This window comes from Leopardus geoffroyi, chromosome B4 (genome assembly GCF_018350155.1).
Source record: "Leopardus geoffroyi isolate Oge1 chromosome B4, O.geoffroyi_Oge1_pat1.0, whole genome shotgun sequence".
Classification (NCBI taxonomy): Eukaryota; Metazoa; Chordata; class Mammalia; order Carnivora; family Felidae; genus Leopardus; species Leopardus geoffroyi.
Genome location: NC_059341.1, coordinates 134781693 through 134803520, shown reverse-complemented (window position 1 = coordinate 134803520; position 21828 = coordinate 134781693). Strand labels below are relative to the sequence as shown.

The following is a 21828-nucleotide window of genomic DNA, read 5'->3' as shown; positions in this document are numbered from 1 at the left end:
AGCCCCACATTGGGCTCTGTGATGGCAGCACAGAGCCTTCTTGGGACTCTCTCCCTCTCTCTGCCTTCCCCCATTCATGCTGTCTCTGTCTCTGTCAAAATAAATAAATGAAGTTATTTAAGAAAAAAGAGTGGACTGGAACAAAAAATTAAAAATAGCACTACCCTAAGACCCAGCAATTGCACTACTAGGTATTTATCCAAGGGATGCAGGGGTGCTGTTTCGAAGGGGCACATGCACCCCCATGTTTATGGCAGCACTATCAACAATAGCCAAAGTATGGAAAGAGCTCAAATGTCCATCGATGGATGAATGGATAAAGAAGATGTGGTATATATACAATGGAGTATTACTCGACAATCAAAAAGAATGAAATCTTGCCATTTGCAACTATGTGGATGGAACTAGAGGGTATTATGCTAAGTGAAATTAGTCAGAGAAACACAAATACCATATGACTTCACTCATATGAGGACTTTAACACACACAACAGATGAACATAAGGGAAGGGAAGCAAAAAAAATAATATAAAAACAGGGAGGGGGACAAAACATAAGAGACTCTTAAATATGGAGAACAAACAGAGGGTTACTGGAGGGTTTGTGGGAGGGGGGATGGGCTCAATGGGGAAGGGGCATTAAGGAATCTACTCCTGAAATCACTGTTGCACTGTATGTTAATTTGGATGTAAAATTTAAAAAAATTAAAATAAAATTAAAAAAAAGAGTGGATAAGGAAAAGTTGTGGGGATGAGAGGGGATAATATTGAGAGTTGAGAACCAAATTGCTGACTGATTTTTCTAGCACAGCAGACACTGAAAGGATGTTGGAGAGTTCACAGCAACACCAGGCATGATGGGGAGTTGGGCTCAGAAAACAGGCAGCAGCTGGGATCCCAGCCAACATTATGCCACAGAACCAGTTTGGGAAGGTGCTGGCTGTTGAGGCCGTTCAACACTGGGTGTCATAACCCATTCTGCCACCTGCACTGGGCCCTGGGTGCTGCCGGTGCTGCTGCCCACGGCCGTAATGGACGGCAGGGTGCATGTCTCTAGTGAAGGTTAGGTAACCTCCCTGGTTCCAGCTGCAAGGAAATTGGAGGAGCCAGGAACTGGGAGGTTCAAAGTCTATGATGGGAAATGAATTCTGCTTTCTTCAAGGTGGGGAATTTCTCAACCAGTGGAAGGGGCATCAGACCAAATTAAAGATTCACTTTGGTTTGTAGCCAAGAGACAAATGACAGACAGTATGACCAGTTGGAGGGAACTGCAATCATCTTATTTTTTAATTTTATTTTAGAGAGAGAGCACGTGTGAGTGGGAGAGAGGGGCAGAAGGAGAGAGAGAGTCTTAAGCAGGCTCTGCGCTCAGCACGCAGCTCAACACAGGGCTTGATCCCACGACCCCAGGATCATGACCTGAGCCCAAATCAAGAGTCAGATGCTCAACTGACTGAGCCATCCGGGTGCCCCTGCAATCATTTTAGAGAAAAATGAAGAGGACCTAGACTCCATCCGTGGGAGTGGGAATGGAGAAGAGGGTACAGGTTTTAGTGAGAGCACATCTGTGGAATGAATAGTGTTTAATGGTTAGACACGGGGGCAAAGAAGAGGAGAGCATCCAAAATGCTTTTTGAATGACTGTGGCTTCAGGAATTGGATGAGTGGCAATGCCATTAACCGGGAGAGGTCATCCAGGAGGAGGGTTATGTTTTGGGAAAATGGAAGGAAAGCCATCGTTGACCTGTTGAGTTTGAAGTGCCTGTGAGACACACAGCCAGGGATAGACAATGGACACATTTGGATACCACTATCCTAAAGACAGTTAACTATGCAGTGGTGTGCTGGTAACGACAGGCTCTCCACGGAAAGGAAGCTCTGATTTGTAGCATTTCCCAATTCCTGTGGTGTAAACACACCCACTATGGCCAATTTCGAACTACCAACATGAGGTTACCAAAAGTGGATCTGGGAAGAGATGCGCACAGGCCGGTCTCAGGAGCCCACTGGAGGGTCTGGCCCACTATTGTGACTCCAGGTGAGGATGCCGTCTCTCAGACAAAGCAAAACTTCAAGAATGGAATCTTCAGGGCAGACTGAGATAGAGGAGCCCTTCCAAGGCATAGGAGTTGAGAGAAGGAAAACCAAGAGAGAATGGGCACTGTGAGATCAAGCCCACGTCTGAGCCCTGTGGAGCTCTCCAGAATGAAGTTCCATATTCATTCATTTTCCCAGGATCCTCTGGCTAGACTATGAGCTCTTTGAGGGGAGAGATTTAGTCTAACGCGGCTGTGTCCTCTAGGCTGGCACACAACAGGCACTCAGCAGTAATGTCACTAATATCTCAGGGAAGGTTCACGTCCACCAGTTTCATGAGGCAACACAAGAATAACGAGATGTCCGTTGCAAGATGTTTTGGCTCAAGGTAGGGAAAAAAACTCCTTAGCAAGTCTTGAAGTAGACACCTCTTGTGTTGTCTGTCTCCCATTCTTCTGGGAACGGCTACCCTCCATTCCGATGGGGGTTCTCAAGGCAGTCACTGTTGTCCACATGAACGTGCCCATTGGTCCAGGTATGGGTCCCTGACCCAGTTGGGATTTGGGGAATCTGAGCTTGGAGTGAGTCCCTCTCGCATACGTAGCAGCTGTGGGAGAAGAGGTGGCAGAGTGTTTTCCTGCCATAGGAGGGGAGTCCTCGGAGAGGCAGAGAATCCCAGCAGTGCCTCCCTGGTTCCATTCATTCTTGGGTCCAACCGCATCCTTAGCCCTTTCTTCTGTTGTATTACATAGCCTCATACCCGCCAGTAAGTTTCCCTTACCTAAGCAGAAGCTGGATCTCTGTACTCTGCAGCCTAGGGTACTAATTAATACTCAAGCCGATCTCCCCAGATATGTAATGTCATCTGTGTGAAAAGCAATGTGTTCGCTATTGAAGTATTCACAGTTTGACCACTTGAAAGGGGTTTAGAAGAGGATGCTTCTGCTGAGGGAGATGGCCCTAAATTAACAGCCAACAGTAGCAGCTACCTCCTTGTGAGTGCTTGCTGTATGCCTGGTGCTGTTAGCTGAGCAAGGTGGGTTTGATCCAGGTTCATTAAGACCTCAAAGTTCTTAATAACTAAGCTAGATATCCTTAAAAAAAAATTTTTTTTGGGGGGCGTCTGGGTGGCTCAGTCAGTTAAGCATCCGACTTCAACTCAGGTTGTGATCTCATGGTCCGTGGGTTTGAGCCCCACGTTGGGCTCTGTGCTGACAGCTCAGAGCCTGAAGCCTGCTTCAGATTGTGTGTCTCCCTCTCTCTCTCTCTACCCCTCCCCTGATCATGCTGTGTCAGTCTCTCTCAAAAATAAACAATAAACATTTAAAAAGTTTAAAAAAATTTTTAATGTCTTTCATCTTTGAAAGAGAGAGTGAGCGGGGGAGGGGCAGAGAGAGAGCATCTGAAGCAGGCTCCAGGCCCCGATGCGGGGCTTGAACTCATGGAGTGTGAGATCATGACCTGAGCTGAAGTCGGACGCTCAACCGACTGAACCACCCAGGCGCCCCTAGATATTCTTAAACTTTTTACTCTAAAGATCCCTAGATGATCTTAAAAATTGAAGACCTCAAAGAATTTTTGTTTTTGTGAGTAAATATCTACATTTACCATAATGGAATGTAAACCAAGAAATTAAAAAGATTAAAAGAACAAAAACCATCACATGTTAACATAAATATTTTTATTAAAAGCCACTATTTTTCAAAACCAAAAAAATTAAAGAGTGGCATGATTTTACACTCTGCATATCTCTTTTATATCTAATAGAAGACAGCTGGATTCTCATGCCTGCTGCTTCATTCAGTGTGTTACTTTGGTTGGAGTTTGTAAGGAAAAGCTGGCCTCATACAGACATGTAGTGGAAGAGGAACTTCATGAATCTCCTGAAAGAGTCCAGGAACCCCCAGGAGTCCTCAGATCCTTGTTTGAGAACCGCTACAGTAAACTCGACTTTCTCAGCTAAAGACTACATGATCACCACTGAATTAGTTTTAGAACTGGCAATTCCTTCATCGCCAAGCCTTTTTTGTTTAATCTCTGCCCAACACGGGGCGTAAACTCATGACCCCAACCAAGATGGAGTTGCATGCTCTACTGACTGAGCCAGTCAGGCGTCCCCACGGCTAAGACATTTTGAACAAATTACAAAAGATGGTGGTGATAGAGGCAACTTGAATTCTCTTTTTCGATTCCATTCTAAGTGACACCAATTTTCAACTTGAGCCTACAAATTATTCTTTCGCCAGCCAAAATTACATATTAGATTTTTTCAGGTTTATTTTTCTAAACTAAGAAGAGAAAGCAACATGTCACACATGGTCAAAGTTAACATTTGTATAGTGGTTTTACATTTTACAAAGCCTCTTTCTGTGTGCATATGATGCCTTTTAGCCGTTCTAAAGGGAAAGGAAGAGCAGAGAGATGACCTACCCAAGGCTGCCATCAGCGAGCGGGCTGTGGATCGGGATCCCTGGTGACCAAGCGGCAGACTCACAGGACAACTCTGCTCTAATGAACAAACATGTCACTTTCAAAAGCTGGCTTTCCAGCCTTTATGTTCACTTTTTTCACATACACAAGAGACAGCATCTATTCTAGAATCCAACTGGATTTTATTTGACACAGAATACAATATGGCTGCAGGAATAGCAAACTGAAAAGACAAAGCAGAAAAGACACAGTTCTATCTAATTTATACTTAAGTAACGGGAGGGCAAGTCATTAAATGAATAACAGAACAGTTGAGTTCGATGGAAGAATTTTCTTTCTAGTGCCCATACCTGAAAGACAAAGTATATCATTTTATTAATTCCTTAGTAATTTCCTGTTTGAGGCTATAAAATCTGCTAAAAACACATGAGGAAATGTGATGAAAACTTTCTCTGCCCGTTTCATTTTGTCCTTTGTAACATTTTACCTACTACCGCCTTCTTTAAAAAAATTTTTTTTTAATGTTTATTATTTATTTTTGAAAGCGAGAGAGACAGAGCACAAGTAGAGGAGGGGTACAGAGAGAGGGAGACATAGAATTCAAAGCAGGATCCAGGCTCTGAGCTGTCAGCACAGAGCCCGACATAGGGCCTGAACCCATGAACCGTGAGATCATGACCTGAGTTGGATGCTTAACCGACTGAGCCACCCAGGTACTCCTACCTACTATCCCCTTCTTAGTGATGGTCCCTCCATGGGACTCACCTATACCCACCTGACTCTCCCAGTCACCAGATATGCTGGGCAGTATTAGGGAAGCAAGAGGGAAAAGTAGGAGCCAGTGGCTATGAAAGGGAACTGTCCTGTTGGCTCCAGTCAGCGGCTCAGACACCCCTGAGCACTCGGCCTCCCTTCCGCTTGCAGGCTATTTTCACTTCAACTCTGCTAACTCAGGCAAATACAGGGAATAGTCATTGAACAGCCTTCAATTTCAAAATCTATCACCAGGTCCAATTTCCAGCCTGATCACATTGAGAAAGAGAACTGTAGAGAGGTATGGATTTCAGGTAGTTTCTGATTTCCCCAAAAGCCAAAATTTGGCTCTAACAAGATTATAAAAATAAACAGGGCCGGGAAATTTCTTCTACATATAAATGGATTTCTTGAACAAAAATCCTTCCTTGTTGTCTTACTCAATCTTTGTCCTGTTTTTTTTTTTTTTTAATGTTTTTTATTCGTTTTTAAGAGAGACAGAGAGAGAGTGTGAGCAGGGGAGGGGCAGAGAGAGAGGGAGACACAGAATCCAAAGCAGCTCCAGGCTCTGAGCTGTCAGCGTAGAGCCCGATGTGGGGCTTGACCCCACGTACCTTGAAATCATGACCTGAGCAGAAGCTAGATGCTTAACCAACTAAGCCACCCAGGGGCCTCTGTCCTGGTTCTTTCTGAATAGTTAGCCTCTGATTAAAATACTTTGATACATGGGTGGACCCCAGGGCAATGAAATTCTGGGTCATGGCTTCGATCAGCCCAAAGGACTACTAGATCTTTTTTGCATTTCCACAAGAAATCCACTTGAATACGGTCTAGAAAAAAGTTGTGCCAAATTCCATACAGGGTAGAGCTCCAGTGTTTGTTAGTGGACTGGAGAGCAACCCAGAAGTCGTCCATCAGATTAAAGAATGCCGCAACTTATTCCCTAGGAATTTGTTTTCCCAATGTACCGTTAACTGCGGGATAAAGTGGTGCTGTCAGAGCCCAACATGAGGAATTCTTCACACACAGCACCCCCCCCCCCCTTCTAGGCTCAGTCCTGGGAATATTCCATGGGAAACATGGGACAGTTGTGGTCCAAAACGGAATTCGGAGCCTGCTCCAGGGCAGAGCCAGTTATGAAGCCTCTTCAGAACGTAGAAAAGTTCCTTGATAGATATGACTTCATGGTTTTACACAGAATGCAAGCTCCCTAAGGAGGGGGAAGGACTGTCTCATATGTTTTTACATCTTACACATTATGTAGCATACATGCTGAATCAAGAACAATGGTAGGAGTTAAACACTGAGTATTTGACAGGTTTCTTAAAAAATGAACATGCATTGGGTAAGAGTTCCAAAATTCTTTACCAAATAAATAAGTCTAAAAGCAAAATATCTGTACCAATAACGGGTTTCTAAACATTTAACAAACTAAAGAATCCCAATTTTTGTTTTATAAATCTCATTATATCCTGTTAATCAAAACTCATGTTTAAATAAAAACCCTCTTTCTCATAAAAAATTTGATAAAGAAAAGGATCAAAAACTCAACAGCAACAAAAAAGGGCAATTCACAGAAAAAAAGGCATAAAAACATGGTAAGTAGCCCAATCTCACTCAAAATTCAGAAAAGGCAACTGAATACTAGTTTTCAACTATCAGACTAGTGAAGGTGGAAAAGTGCCATAATAGAGCGTTGACAGGAAATGGAGAAGGGGGCATTCTGTTGCATTGTTTAGAGGGAGCGTCAATTAGAATGCATTCTTGGGAAAGGAAAATCTGACAATATCAAAAATAAAAAATGGGGGGGGGTGCTTGGGTGGCTTCCTTGGGTAAGCATCAACTTTGGCTCAGGTCATGATCTTATGGTTCGTGAGCTCGAGCCTCACGTTGAACTCTGACTTTGTGCTGTTAGTGCAGAGCCCGCTTCAGACCTTCTGTTCCCCTCTCTCTGCATCCCCCCCGACCCCAGCTTGCTGTCTCTCTCTGAAAACTAAATGAACATTAAAAAAAATGTTTTTTAAATAAAAAAATAAAAAATAAAGAAGGTACACATTCTTTACCCAGAAAGTCTTCCTTTAGGAACTACTGCTACAAATATACACGCACATATTCACAAAGATTCATGTGTAAGGACGTTCATCCCTACATACTAACAGTGAAAAATTTGAAACCCAAATGTCTATCAACGGGGACTGATTAAATAAATTATGGTACATCAACATAAAAAAATGCAACCATCAGAAAGGATATATGTGGATATAGAAAAACTAACTCTAAGATGTATGAAATGAAAAAGCAAGGTGAATTACTATGTAGAATGCTCATATTTATATTAAAATTATACACGTATATCTACCCGTGTACATTGCAAGCATGCGTGTGGATAGTCAGAAGTACTAAGAAGCTGACGGTCACCTGTGAGACTGGGATTCGGAGTCTAAGGTGGGAAACTAATTTTTTCTGGTATGCCCTCTTGAGTAGCTGAATTTTAAAAAATCTACCATGTCATGTTTTATTTATATAATAATTTAGTCGATATAACCGTAAATACTGTATCAGAATTAATCAGCAAGAGATAAACCAACGAAACAGGATCGGTGGATGTAATTCTAGCCCAAAGGAAAGATACCTGACCCTGGTGAGCCCCTGGATCCTTACTACGGATGTGATTCTGGAAATATTTAATGGTTAGCAGATTCTCCTATATTCTACTTTCACAGACCCTGGGAGCCGGCACACTCTAGGATGCCACGCCTTTGTGCACTTTCCTCACAGATGAGTCCTTGCTTAACCAAAAGTTAGTCTGTAAAACAAGGCACGTTTCATGTGTCCATCTTCTGAGACGATGCGCCCTCCAGCCTGGGGTGAGTCAAAGAAGGGCGCGGACCATAAAACCCAGTCTTACAACGTCAAAACAGCCAGAGACACCTACTTTTGGAATTCCCACTCTCTGTTGTCCAACGGACACACCTGCCGTGTTTTGAGCCAGCGAGAGATGCAGTGGAAGTGAAAAGCATGCTGGAAGAAAAGACACATTTTATTAAAAATCATCCTGTGCGGGCTTGGCCATCCACTGATAATACGTCTCAGGGGCACCAGAGTGGTGACACATGGGGCTGGAGAGCAATGGGAGACAACAACGGGAGGCAAAAGGTCAACAACTGCTTACGCCGTGGTCAGGTACAGGCCACGTTCACTGAAACATCTGTTAAAAATGTAACCACTAAAAGAAGAAACTACTTAGGAAGCACGGTACATGGTCTACCGGTATGCTCTCTCCCCTTCCCTTAAGGGAAGGTGGAATGTGGCCTCCTGGTCTTATTTGGCTATAAGGGAAGGCTTCTACTTTCCTGTACTTTCCTCAGACACAAGCCGGGAGCCCTTGAGCACACGCAGATTTGAAACTTCCCCCTGCGTGGTCCCCAACTGCCCCTCCCCCATCTTGGAGAATGGGAACCCCGGGAGCAGCGTCTTCTCCTCAGCCTGGGGTAGCACGCTGCCACTGCCACCCACCCAGAGCTGAGACAGGCACTTCCCCAATCTTCCCACACCCAGCTCAACCCTGTTCCAAGGACCTCATTTCCAGATTTGTTCAAAGATGTACTGATATTACAATAGCTCAGTACTCAGGAAGCCTTTAAGGGGTGAGGCATGTCCTTTTAAAAAGGAATGAGATAGAAAATTAGGGTAAAAGGAAGCATGATGACGGAAAAACTGCATACAAGCAGCTAAAGGAGCATCAAATGGTTTATTTCGTGATCGAGGCAAGAAGTAAAACGGCAAGAATACTAAGAAAGCTGGTAACTGACAGAGAGCTATGAGGCGGCTTTCAGGTTTGGGGGAAAGGAAAAGCTGCACGCAGTGGGTTAATGACATGTAGACACTAACCACACCACCACCGCCTGGACCTTTGCTCTCCTCCCTCTCCGGGAGCAGAGTGGTAAGACAGCAGCAGCAGGTGTGGTTTCCTCTCGTCTGTGAGGGGCTGGCTCAGGTGGGGGACAGGGGAGTAATGTGGGCACCCCAACAAAATAATGAAAACTTTCACAAACTTGATTAAATAGCAGCCTTGAAATCTGGTCAGCAAGGCTACCAAAACATGCATGGAACTTCAAGAAGAGTCACTGAGTGGTTTATTATCACGTGCGCTGTCTTCTGATAAAGACAAGAACAGAATTCAGTAACTAAAAGTGGAACCCACAGCTAGTACGCTATGGATGCTCAACAGGACAAATACTTTCCCAGAGTGAGAGCTTTCACGCGATCCCTTTCGCACAACTCCCTAACTCTCACGCAGCTCTTTGTAAAAGAGAACAAAATTTCTAAAAAGCAGAAGGCTGAGGCATTTTTCTCAATGACCAGGTGGCAGGGACACCTAAGAGTATTCAAGACCCCTCTCTCCATGTCCCCCCTCCCCCATCAGGCATCGGGTCCCTGTACGCTGCAGCTACCGCAGAAGATGGAGGGAAAGAGGCTGTGAGGCAGGTGACAGCAATCGCTGGACCACCTGGTCCCAACTTTCTTCCTGTTCATGACCTAAGGTCTGCTCATGGGTATGTTTAGCAGTCTTAAAGTACGCTGACCAGTGCTTTACACTTTACAGAAGATGCTAACACGTATCACCTAACTGGAGCCTCAGAGCAATCGGGACAGGTATTATTACCTTCATCGTGCAGACAGGGAAGCGAAACCCAGACAAATCGCGGGACTTGCCAATTCACGGAGCTGGCGAGACGACCCAGAACTAGAAGCCAGCATTAGTCCGAAGGTTTCTGCCGCACCATGCCAGCTCTCCCTTATGGCAGGCTCCCTGAGCTAGGCTCTCTGTAGCCAAATTTAAGGGCAACTTCCCTTCCTTTTCCTTCCACCAAAAAAATAACATGGCTTTTAGTACATGCCTGAATGTCAGGCAGAGCAAGGAACCAGATTATGTTTTCTTTATCCCCATAAACAACAAAGGCGTCCCCTGGCCACTACAGGCTACTGTGAAACTCCTCAAAGGGCCCTGGCAGAATTCAGAAGGTGCACCTCAAGGCACGGGGCTTGGGGGAGCGGGGAGGGGAGAGCCTCAGCCTGATGGGGAAAAGTACTGACAGCTGCCATCTGCTCAGTAACCACCAACACCCCAAATTTGTATTTATATGTATTTATTCAACAAATACTTATGTCTACTATGTGGCAGAAGAAAATCATTTCATCCTGTTTGTAACTCTGTGCCTACATGAGGGAGCCCAGGCTTAGGGATGTCAAATACCTTGCTTGGAAGTCACTTAGCAAGTGAGTCCAGGACAGGGAATGGGGGTCTGACTCCAGAGACTCTTAGGCCTGTGCCATGCTGGGAGCTGAAGTTCCTCTGTCCCCTTGGCACAGGAGGCTCGGACAGGACAATTTTAGCTCCCGTGACTAGGACTATATGGCTCTACAGATGAATTTTTAACACATGCTAGAAATAACATATTTGATGCTGTTATCGTTCACAGCTGTCACACCATGGAAGGCTGTACATTCTGTCCAATGATGCTGGACAAAACATTTCTGGCATGAGCCATGTTAAAACAAAATCCTAACTTAGTACATTTGCCATACTTTAAAACACACGCAGGCCCCTGAATATCAATTTATTCACCAAACTTAGTTCCACAAGGTATCTAGCACTTTAAAGAAAAAAAAAAAATCTGTTCGGAAGGTAAGGATTTCTACCAACAGGAGAATATTCCAAACACTGCCACAGGCTTTGAAGGCAATTCCCAAAGATGAATCCCCAAAGTGCTAACAAAAGTGGGTCCACTTTATAATTAAGACAATATGGTGCCCCTGCAATAAGTAGTAATTTTTCATCTGTAACAGGTGAATAGTACAAAGGTTTAAAATCTTTTTTATTATTTGTATACCTTTTGGGAGAAAGGTGGGCTAGTCATTTTTTTCCTAGTTATTTTCAAGACTGGCAAAGCAGGAGAAGTAGTAATATGTTTACATGCCATGCTGATAGGGAAAGATGTTTCCTTACATTACAGACTCCCCACGCAACAGTGCATTCTTCCGAAGTAGCAGACGCCTGGTTAGCTTGACATTCTATGCCTGCGGGAAGAAGAACGACAGGATCACTGGACCTCAGGAGCAACGACCCTTCAGTCCATAGCAGCCCTCCCTGCACAATTACAAAAGGACATGATTTGGGTGGGGGCGAGGGTGGTACAAACCTGAACAAAATCTCAAGTGGTTAACTAGTTATAATCGTTTTTGAATGAGTACAAAAAAGGGGTGAAGCACAGAAGGCAGAGATGTGACCTAACAGTTTGCTCTGCAATGATTTCCTATCCTTGTTCACAGACTGAGTTATGAAGGAAAAGGCGCATTTTAGTTCTCATCATAATCTGACCTGTCCAAATGAAAGTGATTACTCCTAATTTGGGAAATTTAGTAAATTCTTAAAGCTACCTCGTAATTCTGCCTGTTCTGAGAACTGGCATCTTCTCCCTACTCTCGGCAGATGCTGTCTCGCAGGCCCTCACAACAAGAAGGCATAGCTGGGCAACAAGCTTCAGTCCCTAGAGCGGTCAGGCAGACGTGTGAACTGGGACAGAAGCAAAATAAAGGAGAGAGAAGAGGCTGTGGCAAACCGTAGCATATGCAATGTGAAAGCAGCAAAACTCAAAAGTCTTTAAAACACTGTGAAGCAAAGCAAATCTGTAAGGCCAATGGGTTAGAGATTTGGGGCACACGACTTGGTGATGCTTACTACCTCGGAGGTGATTTTGTCTGGTGACTACATAGAGCAAACTACAGCAAATATACCCAAGTACCAATTTCATAGAAGGGGAAGAGAGGGGAAGTGAAATAGAATACAAATCTGAGATCAAGAACTGATGAGTAAAACTCTACTGGCGATAAATATTCAAGGAACAAGAATTACTAATGTATCATTTGCGGTCTCTGAAGGTGGTAACTAAATGGAGTCTCCCATTTGAAGAGTAAAAAGGATCAGGAAAGACTGTTTAATAGGAGACAATTACTTCAAACTTCCATCGGTGGAAAACAGTAAAACTGTAGGCAAATAATGCTGAGATTTGAATGGGTATATTTGGTCTTAGGGGAAGAGATATACCATATGGGTTTTTCTCCACCCTTCGAAAATATGAAAGGCAAAGGATCTAAAATCACAGAACTTCCTCCTGCTATCCACATTCACCTTAAAGACAGTAACTGGATTTTCCCTCTGATAGGACGGGACAATCTAGGATCTGTGCAGTATATTCAAGGACTTACTGGCGCTGTGACTGCACTACCATATTCAAAAGGAGAGAAAATAAAATCTGATGTTCTTCAAGTTGAATCCTCTCACTTAGATGAGAACAATGTATTATGAAATCAGCTGAATAAGAGGCAAAATTATTTAAATAAATAACAACTGTTTCCAAGTACATTATCATGTTTAAATTTCTCCAGGTCAAGGTATTTTTTTTTTTTAATGTTTTATTTATTTTTGAGACAGAGAGAGACAGAGCATGAACAGGGGAGGGGCAGAGAGAGAGGGAGACACAGAATCCGAAGCAGGCTCCAGGCTCTGAGCCGTCAGCACAGAGCCCGGTATGGGGCTCGAACCCACGAACCGTGAGATCATGACCTGAGCTGAAGTCGGACGCTTAACCGACTGAGCCACCCAGGCGCCCCCAGGTCAAGGTATTTTTAAGGGACTCTGTCTTTCTATGCCAAGTCCAAAGTACTCTTGGCACTTGAATAAGCAAACAAAACCCATTTCTACAGAGAAAATGGGGAGCAAATACATATGTATTCTTTACCTGACAATTCCTAACAAAGAACAAAAATATATAGGAGGAAGAGGATTGCAATTTAGAATGCCAAATAAGAATGGATATGGCATGGGAAATTACTAAATATGAGTGTAAAATGTTCTCGAATAGGAAATGTTCTGGAGCTGTTGGTGCAGAGTGAGTATAGGAGTTGAGTAGTTCATTTAAACAGGGAAACTAACTGTTTACTGTCAGCCTAGAGCAGACAATCAAGCAGCACATAATAGGTTCCTGTCATACCCCTGCAAAGGCAGAAGCTTACTGCATGTGATACATAAAGCTTAGGGACTTTTAAACTTCAATACAAGAGCATTACCACCAAAGGACTGCTAGGGAAGCAAAGGCTTCATCTTGGACAGATTTCACACTTTCAAAACAGGCATGGACATGTGGTTTAGGAAGAGGCTAACTTCTCACAGCAAAGGCTGGGTCTAAGCCCTTCTGGACGCCCTTTTTATCTGGAACAAAATTACCTGAGGTAATGGAGAAAATAACACCTAGCAGACTGTGTATTTTTAGAACAACCAAGAAACGGAGCAATGTAAAATAAATACAAAGCTGTAAGAGGGCATGCAGTATCAATTTTGACTCAAAAGAGGAAGTCTTCAGACCAAGAATGCTTTATGGAAGAATCCAACCGGGGCACAGGCATAATCACTCTTATTTATTTACAGCTGTATATATAATCATTCATTTAATGCCACACTTTATTAGAAAATGGCCATTGTAGGGGCGCCTGGGTGGCGCAGTCGGTTAAGCGTCCGACTTCAGCCAGGTCACGATCTCGCGGTCCGGGAGTTCGAGCCCCGCGTCAGGCTCTGGGCTGATGGCTCGGAGCCTGGAGCCTGTTTCCGATTCTGTGTCTCCCTCTCTCTCTGCCCCTCCCCCGTTCAGGCTCTGTCTCTCTCTGTCCCAAAAATAAATAAACGTTGAAAAAAAAAAATTATAATCATTCATTTAATGCCACACTTTATTAGAAAATGGCCATTGTAGGGGCGCCTGGGTGGCACAGTCGGTTAAGCGTCCGACTTCAGCCAGGTCACGATCTCGCGGTCCGTGAGTTCGAGCCCCGCGTCAGGCTCTGGGCTGATGGCTCGGAGCCTGGAGCCTGTTTCCGATTCTGTGTCTCCCTCTCTCTCTGCCCCTCCCCCATTCATGCTCTGTCTCTCTCTGTCCCAAAAATAAATAAACATTGAAAAAAAAAAATTAAGAAAAAAAAAAAAAAAAAAAGAAAATGGCCATTGCTAAATCAAGATTCTTATTTTCAGCTTTAACAAAAAGTCCTTTTACAAGGATCATAATCCATTTATTTTCTAATGGAAGACAAGCCCAGTTGTAGCTACCAGATTACTCTTTAGTGTTTGTAATAAACAAAAGGGTATGTTTCTTAAGGGTAAAGGCTTGATCTCAGTCACTGTTTTTATCTTATCAAAATGCCCAGGATATGAGTATTCACTGAATGAATAAAAGACATGACTTGAAAACAGGTTCTTCAGTCTAGAGAATAATCTGATGGTTACTAGAGGGGAGGAGAGTGGGAAGATGAGTTAAATAGGTGATGAGGATTGAGGAGTTTACTTGTCATGATGAGCACAGGGTGATGTATAGAACTGTTGAATCACTATATTGTCACCTGAAACCAACAGAACATTGCGTATTAACTAACTGGAATTAAAATAAAAACTTAAAAATATTTAAAAAAATAATAAACTTCTCAATTAAAAAAAAAAGACATGACTTAAACACACTTTCATAATTTTTTGTTATAAGAGTTCAATATTCTCAGGCACCTGGCTGACTCAGTTGGTAGAGCATATGACCCTTAATCTCAGGGTCATGAGTTCAAGACCCACATTAGGTATGGAGCTTACTTAAGAAAAAACAAAAAAAAGAGTTTCATATTCTACTGCTTCATCTAACATTTAAAATAAATGATAAAGCCAGTAGGTATCTAACTGAAGACCTACACTGATCCCTCAAATGTTCCACTCTAAGTCAGAATATCAGTGGCCTTTGTCTGTTGTGGTCCTCCCAAGAAGTACATTCTCTTGCATCCAGAAAGACACAAAATGACTTAAATATAGAAAAAAAAAACAAAAAACAAAAACAGTGTTATTTGAAATCATTAACTATTTATAGAAGAGAGCCCAAAGAAAATAAAATTTGCTTTGGGCACAACCACTTGTGAAAATGCACAGCAACAAAATTGGCAAACATATAATCAAAGACCCCACCCAAACACATTTAAAACTGTGCATGTGTTTCTCCGTGATGGGTTCCTTCTATCTATATTAAACATCATGGTAGCTGCTATCTACTGTTGTGTGAGAAGGTGGTAAACAGGGTCAAAACTCAAAGAAACCAAGGGCAATAAACTACCACACATGTTACTTGACTGGTGCTTTCCAAGTTGCAACAATCACACACTATTCCCCTACTTTGTATTTTTATTATTCATAGAGCAAGTATTTAGTGAGAACCTATTATGTACTGGACACTATGCTAGATGCTGCGATTTAGCAGTAAATGATCAAGAACTAACTAAATTAAATAGCTACTACAAAGGAAACTATAGGAGGTGGTTGGAATATTATCAGAACTGTCGTAGCCTGTGTATATGTAAGTATGGTTAGGAAAACATTTCTAAGCAAGTTTAAGGTGAGATCTAAAGACCAACTATGGATTAGTTCTGCATTTCCCAATAAAGTAACCGCTAGCTTCATGTGGCTACTGAACACTTGATATGTGGCTAGTCTGAAATGAGATGTGCTCGAAGTGTAAAATACATTTCAAAGACTTAGTACCAAAAAAAAAAAAAAAAAAGTAAAATAGTTCACTTTAAAATATTACTTACATATTGAAATGAAAATATTCTGCATATAGCAGGATAAATAAGTACAAATCATCTGTTTCTTTTTATTTTAATGTGGGTACCAGAAAATTTTAAATTATGTATGTACTTGGCATTTGCGGCTCATATTTAGACTGGACACTAACGGGTTAGACAAAGGTAGTGGGGAGAAGAGGGAGAATATTCCAGGCAGAGGGAACAGGATATGTAAGGGCTCTAAAAGAGAGCATGGACACTTCAAGAATGAAAAGTAAGCCAGAGAAACTACCATAGTGAGCAGGAGAGTGGTACAAGATGAAGCTGGAGACGAGGTGAGTGATTTTCAAACTCTAAGTGCCTATAATTTCAACTCGAGAAAGTTGAAGTTTCTTTGCTTGTATCAGATCTAACAGACCATTTTAGTACCTGGATGAAAAAGTAACCTCGGCTGTTCCCGACATGATCAATATTCTCGCTCCTATTACTATAAGGATACTTAGTCCATCAACAGCTATAATCAAATCCACCATGTATTGGCTACTATGTGTGATGGAATCTGTAGGAGATTTAAACAGAATTTCTTTAGTACAATTAGTTGCCTATTTAGATGTTGGCAGCAATGTTCTCTAAACTTTGGGGCTAACATTGAATTCCTTACTTCTTTGGCTTCTTTTCTTTATAAATCTTGCCAAGCAAAAACTAGCTTTGATAGAATATTTTAGCTCAAAGTTTATTTTCTCCCTTTCACTATTTTTGCCTTTGAGTCTGGGTATGAGATCGGAAATATAGAGGAATAATCTACAGTGCCTCTGTGTCCACAATTCATTCTAAATGTGTGCTTGCCATCTTTAGATTGAGTAGATTTATTCTGAGAGATGAGTATGCCTCCAGGATATCGTTAAATCTACTCTATTTCAAACATACCAATGGACTAGATGCAGAAGACACCAAGTGTTCTGACTGTGCTTTATATCTCCTTGTGAAGAAAAAAACTGGTCACATCAGATAGGCACAATCTCTGTAACCTTCTCAATCTCCTCCCATCCTCCTCCAATTACTTACAAAGATCCATGATGTGGTTCCTGCAGATGGCACAGTTATCAACCACAATATCCCAGGCCCAGAGAGCTACTGCATTCCACTGCAAAGAGAAAAAGGGGGGAACAATACACTCTCCTTGTAACACAGGCACGCACACTCTTAGGACTGCACACTGCAGCTGCAGTTAACACGGAGCCACAAAGACCACCAAACACAAGAGTTTGGGGACATTACATTACTCTTATTTTATCAGAGGGCAACAGCAGGCTACACGTATGCTCACCCGTTCTCCAAAAGGTTGAGTATATGAACACAGAAATTAAGGAGTCATCTTTATTTTTTCCTACAGCTTAAAATAATTTAATCGACAATATCAATGTAAGAGATGAGGAATAATTTTTAAGTGCCTGTTTTAGGTTTAGTAACCCCAAACTCGAATTTCTGTACAGGTTTCTCCTGAAGAGCTCAATTTCTGCATAGATCGGTATCTGCTTTTCAAGGCAACTTTGCAAGCATGAGGAGGGAGGTGAAAGCTAGGAACAGAATGAACTAAGATGATGATTGGATCATAAAATGGGTAATCGGGGGATAAGCTGGATAACTAATTACCCAGTGTCAGTACACAGAACAAGGTCATCACTTAAATCTCACAAGATTATTTCACAACGAACTCTAGAATTCACTAGAATTTTGTCTAGGTCCAACCATCAAATAAACTGATGTTCTCACCGCTTACATGCTCAGACTCATATTTAGTTAAGATAATTCCAATCAAGAGTTTATCTAAAAGCGCTATTTAAGTAATTCAACCTTTTGGCTTCTGCAATTATAAAGATTCCCAAACTCCCTTTTCATCCACTAATTTGGTGCCACTTCCAAAACCTTCAGCTCTTTCAAACCCAATTCTGTGTCCAGTTAAACTTCTCCAGCACTTTTCAGCCGACACCTTCAACTTGAAGGGGAAAAAAAAAACCCTATTTCTATTCTTCAATATGGCTGCTGGCTGTAACTGAGCATGGAGTGCCCACAATGAAACACCAAAAAGCACTGGGAGGGGGAATATTGTCAGTGTTCAGCCAGATGTTCCAGGAATAACATTTTCCCTATTTCAGAGTCTTCGTTTGAACAGATTTATTTTACATTATGTGGGAATCGGTACTTTTCTCCCCAACTGTTGGCAAACCCACTGTAAGGCATTTCATGCAAAAAGACACGTTCCACGTTTTTGCTTCCCCACCTTCACCCGGTCGTTCGCCACTAGTACTCAACCCTTCCTAAATGACACAACGTTTGGGCTCGCATTTTCTAACAAATTCCACCATGCTTTTTTTTTTTTTTTTTTTTGGACAGAGGGATTCTGGATTATCACCACTGGACTGGGGCGGCTGTATGACTAACCAACAGACCTCTTAGAAGAACCAAGAGTTGTTAGACTGGCGACACTTTAACTCGGAGGGGGCGAAGGCTAGAGAGAGGGCTAAGGGAGGCCTCGATTAGTCGAGGAACGGTTTGGGGTCCCTCGGAGTCAGAGAGACCCCGAGCTTCGGGAAGGGGCGGGGCAAGGAGATCACCAGCCGGGCTCCTCAGAGGCCTCCAATGCGGTAGGAACTCAGGTCCCGGCTTTCGCCGCACTGCCCCCATCCTCCACCCACCGCATCGCTCCGACTCCCCCTTCTATCCACCCCACCCACTCCTCCCCACCCCTCCACCCCTCCAGTGACAGCTCAGGCGCTTGGCTCCCTTAGCCAAGTCGCAACCCCGAGCATCTCAATAAGCACATCCGTGATTGGTCCCTCAGACTCCAGGCGAAACCAATACTGCCATTGGCAGTGGGCCGCAGTCACGCCGATCAACTCTAAGACCCGCCCCCCAGCTTCCTTTTCTGGTACCCGGTCCCAGGAACGCCCTGCAATGAAGCCCTTTCCTCCGCGCCTTGGTCATCCTCGGGCCTGCCAGCCAGATCCGCGCCTCTCTAGCTTCCCTGAGGAAGGCGCTGGCGAGACCCAACCTTTTTCACTTCAAAGCGCTTCTTGCCCGCGCCGCTGTTGGTGCCGCTCGGGGTATCCACATCCATCGCTGCCGCCATTTTGGAAACACACGGTCTGTCGTCCAGCCACTGCGCCTGCGCATCAGGGCACGCCTGGCTCTCCCCCCCCCACCCCCTCCCTGCCGCCCTGGCGCCTCCTCCCGCACCCCTCCCTTTACTGGCGCGCGAGGGGCGTGTGGGGGCGGAGTATGTGGCCACGCCCCTTAAAGGCGCTGGCGCAGGTCCCTCCCTCCCCTCCCACCCCCCGGCCCCTGCGTCGGCTGTGGAAGAGGCGGTGGAAGAGGCGGTGGCTGGGGCGGGGCCGGGCGGGGTCGAGCCGACGTGCTCGAGAGGGCTAGAAGCGCTCGAGAGACTACCTCTCGTCGTCTTCCCGCGGGAAGCCCCCGGCCACACTCCCTCAGCTGGGGCGGCGGCCGCTTCCTCCGCTTCGGCCGCGACCTGCCGCCCCGGCCCCGCCCCGGCTTCCCCGCCGCCGCAGCGCTCCAGTGCCGGCTGGTGTTCCGCAGCGTTCCGCCGGGGAAGGGTCGAGGGTGGGCGCCCCGCCTTCTGCTGCCGAAACCGGGACCCCGTGGTGTCGCAGGTCCCGACCCACTTCCGAGCCAGGCCCGACGTGCAGCCTCCCTGGGAGAGCCGGGCCCAGGCACCGTTTGGTTCCTGATTCCAGTTCGGGAAATGCTCAGGCTTCGACGGGGAGACGGGATCTCCCCGAATGACCTGTCCAGGGCCCCACTGTGCAGGCATTCTCCAGTCCTGCCTTAACCTGCCCACCCGAAAAAAGCGGAGGAGGCTTAGGAGCCTGGGAGATGCCATCTCCAGCCTGCCCGAAACGCCAGTCCGTGCTAGAATGGCCTTTGGTTAAAGTACACGGTTTCAACTTCACACACTTGAGCACATCTCTCCCATTCCTCAGTTGGTCATCTAACAATGGGGACTTTTCTCCCTGTTTTCGGTCCTCTTTCGGCTTCTTGCTCTGTAGTCACAACTGCAGTCGCTGTACGTCTTGAATTGTGTGTGTGTGTGTGTGTGTGTGTGTGTGTGAGGCATTTGACCATTTATTCTTACGGGACCTTCCTTTATAGCCAAAGCACCTGTACTTTACGTCACCTTCCCATTTCTAGACCCAGCCCCTCCTTTTAGAATCTCAAACCATGCAGAGGTACGACTCCGCTAGATCCCTCTTAAATCTTGTATTGGCTTATTTGAAATCTCACATTTTCTCTTGAAAATTGGAAGGTAATAAAATGTGTTGACTGCATTGCCAAACCGGAAGGACTGTGATTTGTTTCCTTGACTTAGTCATAAACAGGAACAACAAATCCGTGAAAACCATAACTTTAGCCAGACTCGGAAAGAGAAAAATTGTGTGAGACCTTAAAACATTATAGGAACCCTACAAAGTTTTTCTTAGCCCAAGTTTTGTTAGAGTGATAATTCCATGTTGAGATTTCTATCATCTAATTTATTGTGTTCTCAAAGGCCCCTGCGGAATATGATAAACCCATAGTAAATTAAGGTATTGAGGGCATATTTATCCTTCATTAAACGAATTCATTGAGTATGTACAAGGTTCTTTTGTAAATAGGAGAGACATGGTGATGAAGGAGTCAAACAAATTTCTAGTAGGAAAATAATACACAGGTAAATACATTAAAAAAAAAACAACCCAGGAAGTGCTATTAAGGAGACAAAACAAGGTCATGAAATTGAGGGGAAACAGAGACAACATTAAATTGGGTGATTAGGAAAGGCCTCTATGAGGAGTGACATTTCAGCTGAAGTCCTTACAAGGGCCTAAAAGATCCTGCATGATCTGTTATCCATTCATTTAATATGTTTTCTTCATAAAAAAAAAAAAAAAGGTGGGGCGCCTGGGTGGCGCAGTCGGTTAAGCGGCCGACTTCAGCCAGGTCACAATCTCGCGGTCCGTGAGTTCGAGCCCCGCGTCAGGCTCTGGGCTGATGGCTCAGAGCCTGGAGCCTGTTTCCGATTCTGTGTCTCCCTCTCTCTCTGCCCCTCCCCCGTTCATGCTCTGTCTCTCTCTGTCCCAAAAATAAATAAACGTTGAAAAAAAAAAAAAAAAAGGTACATTTACTAACTCATTGGATTTATTGTTGTGTGTCCTCACCAAGAGAGGGGATTTGTTGTTGTTGTTGTTTTGTTTATTGGTACCAATACAGTGTAGGTAGGGTCAGCATGTGTTGAGAGAACAAATTTGAAGCTTATCAAGCAAGGAGAGTGTGGTGAGAGATGTCAGACAGGCGGGCAGAGAGAGAGGCCAGATCACAGGTAGGGATCTTATTTGCAGATGTTATGGGAAGTTGTTGGATGGTTTAAATTAGGGGAAGGGACTAACAGTGACATAGAGACGGTGACATGGTGACAAAGAGAGTGATAAAAATGGGTCTGTAATGATGTGCAAGAGTCCATTGTTCACATCTTCCCAATTCTGTATTTAGCAATTTCATGTTAGTAGCTTGAAATTGGCCATAATAGTAGTATTTACACCATGGAAATGGGCAAATGCTGCATATCAGGGTTTCCTACTTCCCAATTTGGTTATTAAACATTTACCACTGATAGGGGCCAGGTCATGCAGGATTGTTCAGTAGACCTGTGCAAAGGGTTTTGGTCCTTATCCTTAGTGATGGGAAGCCATTGAAAGAATTTAACCAGTGACTCACATGGTCGGATGTGAGCGCTTTTAAAAAGCGCTAGGCAGGGCTTCCACTTCTGGGAAGATGGAGTAGACATGCTTTTCCCTATTTTTCTCACTTAGGTACAGTTGAAATCCCTGAACAGGATATATTTTTTATTTATTTTGTTTTATGAAAAAAAAATTTGTATAAATTAACCCATTTATCATAGGCTAGCAATGTTT

At 44.0% G+C, this 21828-nt stretch overlaps 1 protein-coding gene across 1 annotated transcript; it reads right to left on the bottom strand.

Moving 5' to 3' along the window:
- Nucleotides 1-4287: 4287 nt before the first annotated feature.
- Nucleotides 4288-19043, bottom strand: RBX1 (ring-box 1). Its single transcript, XM_045465956.1, has 5 exons — nt 18912-19043; nt 16925-17003; nt 11229-11299; nt 8154-8239; nt 4288-4815 (listed from the first exon to the last, which is right to left on the bottom strand). The coding sequence occupies exons 1-5, from the start codon at nt 18987-18989 to the stop codon at nt 4803-4805; spliced, it is 327 nt and encodes a 108-aa protein (XP_045321912.1). The 5' UTR covers nt 18990-19043; the 3' UTR covers nt 4288-4802.
- Nucleotides 19044-21828: the final 2785 nt, after the last annotated feature.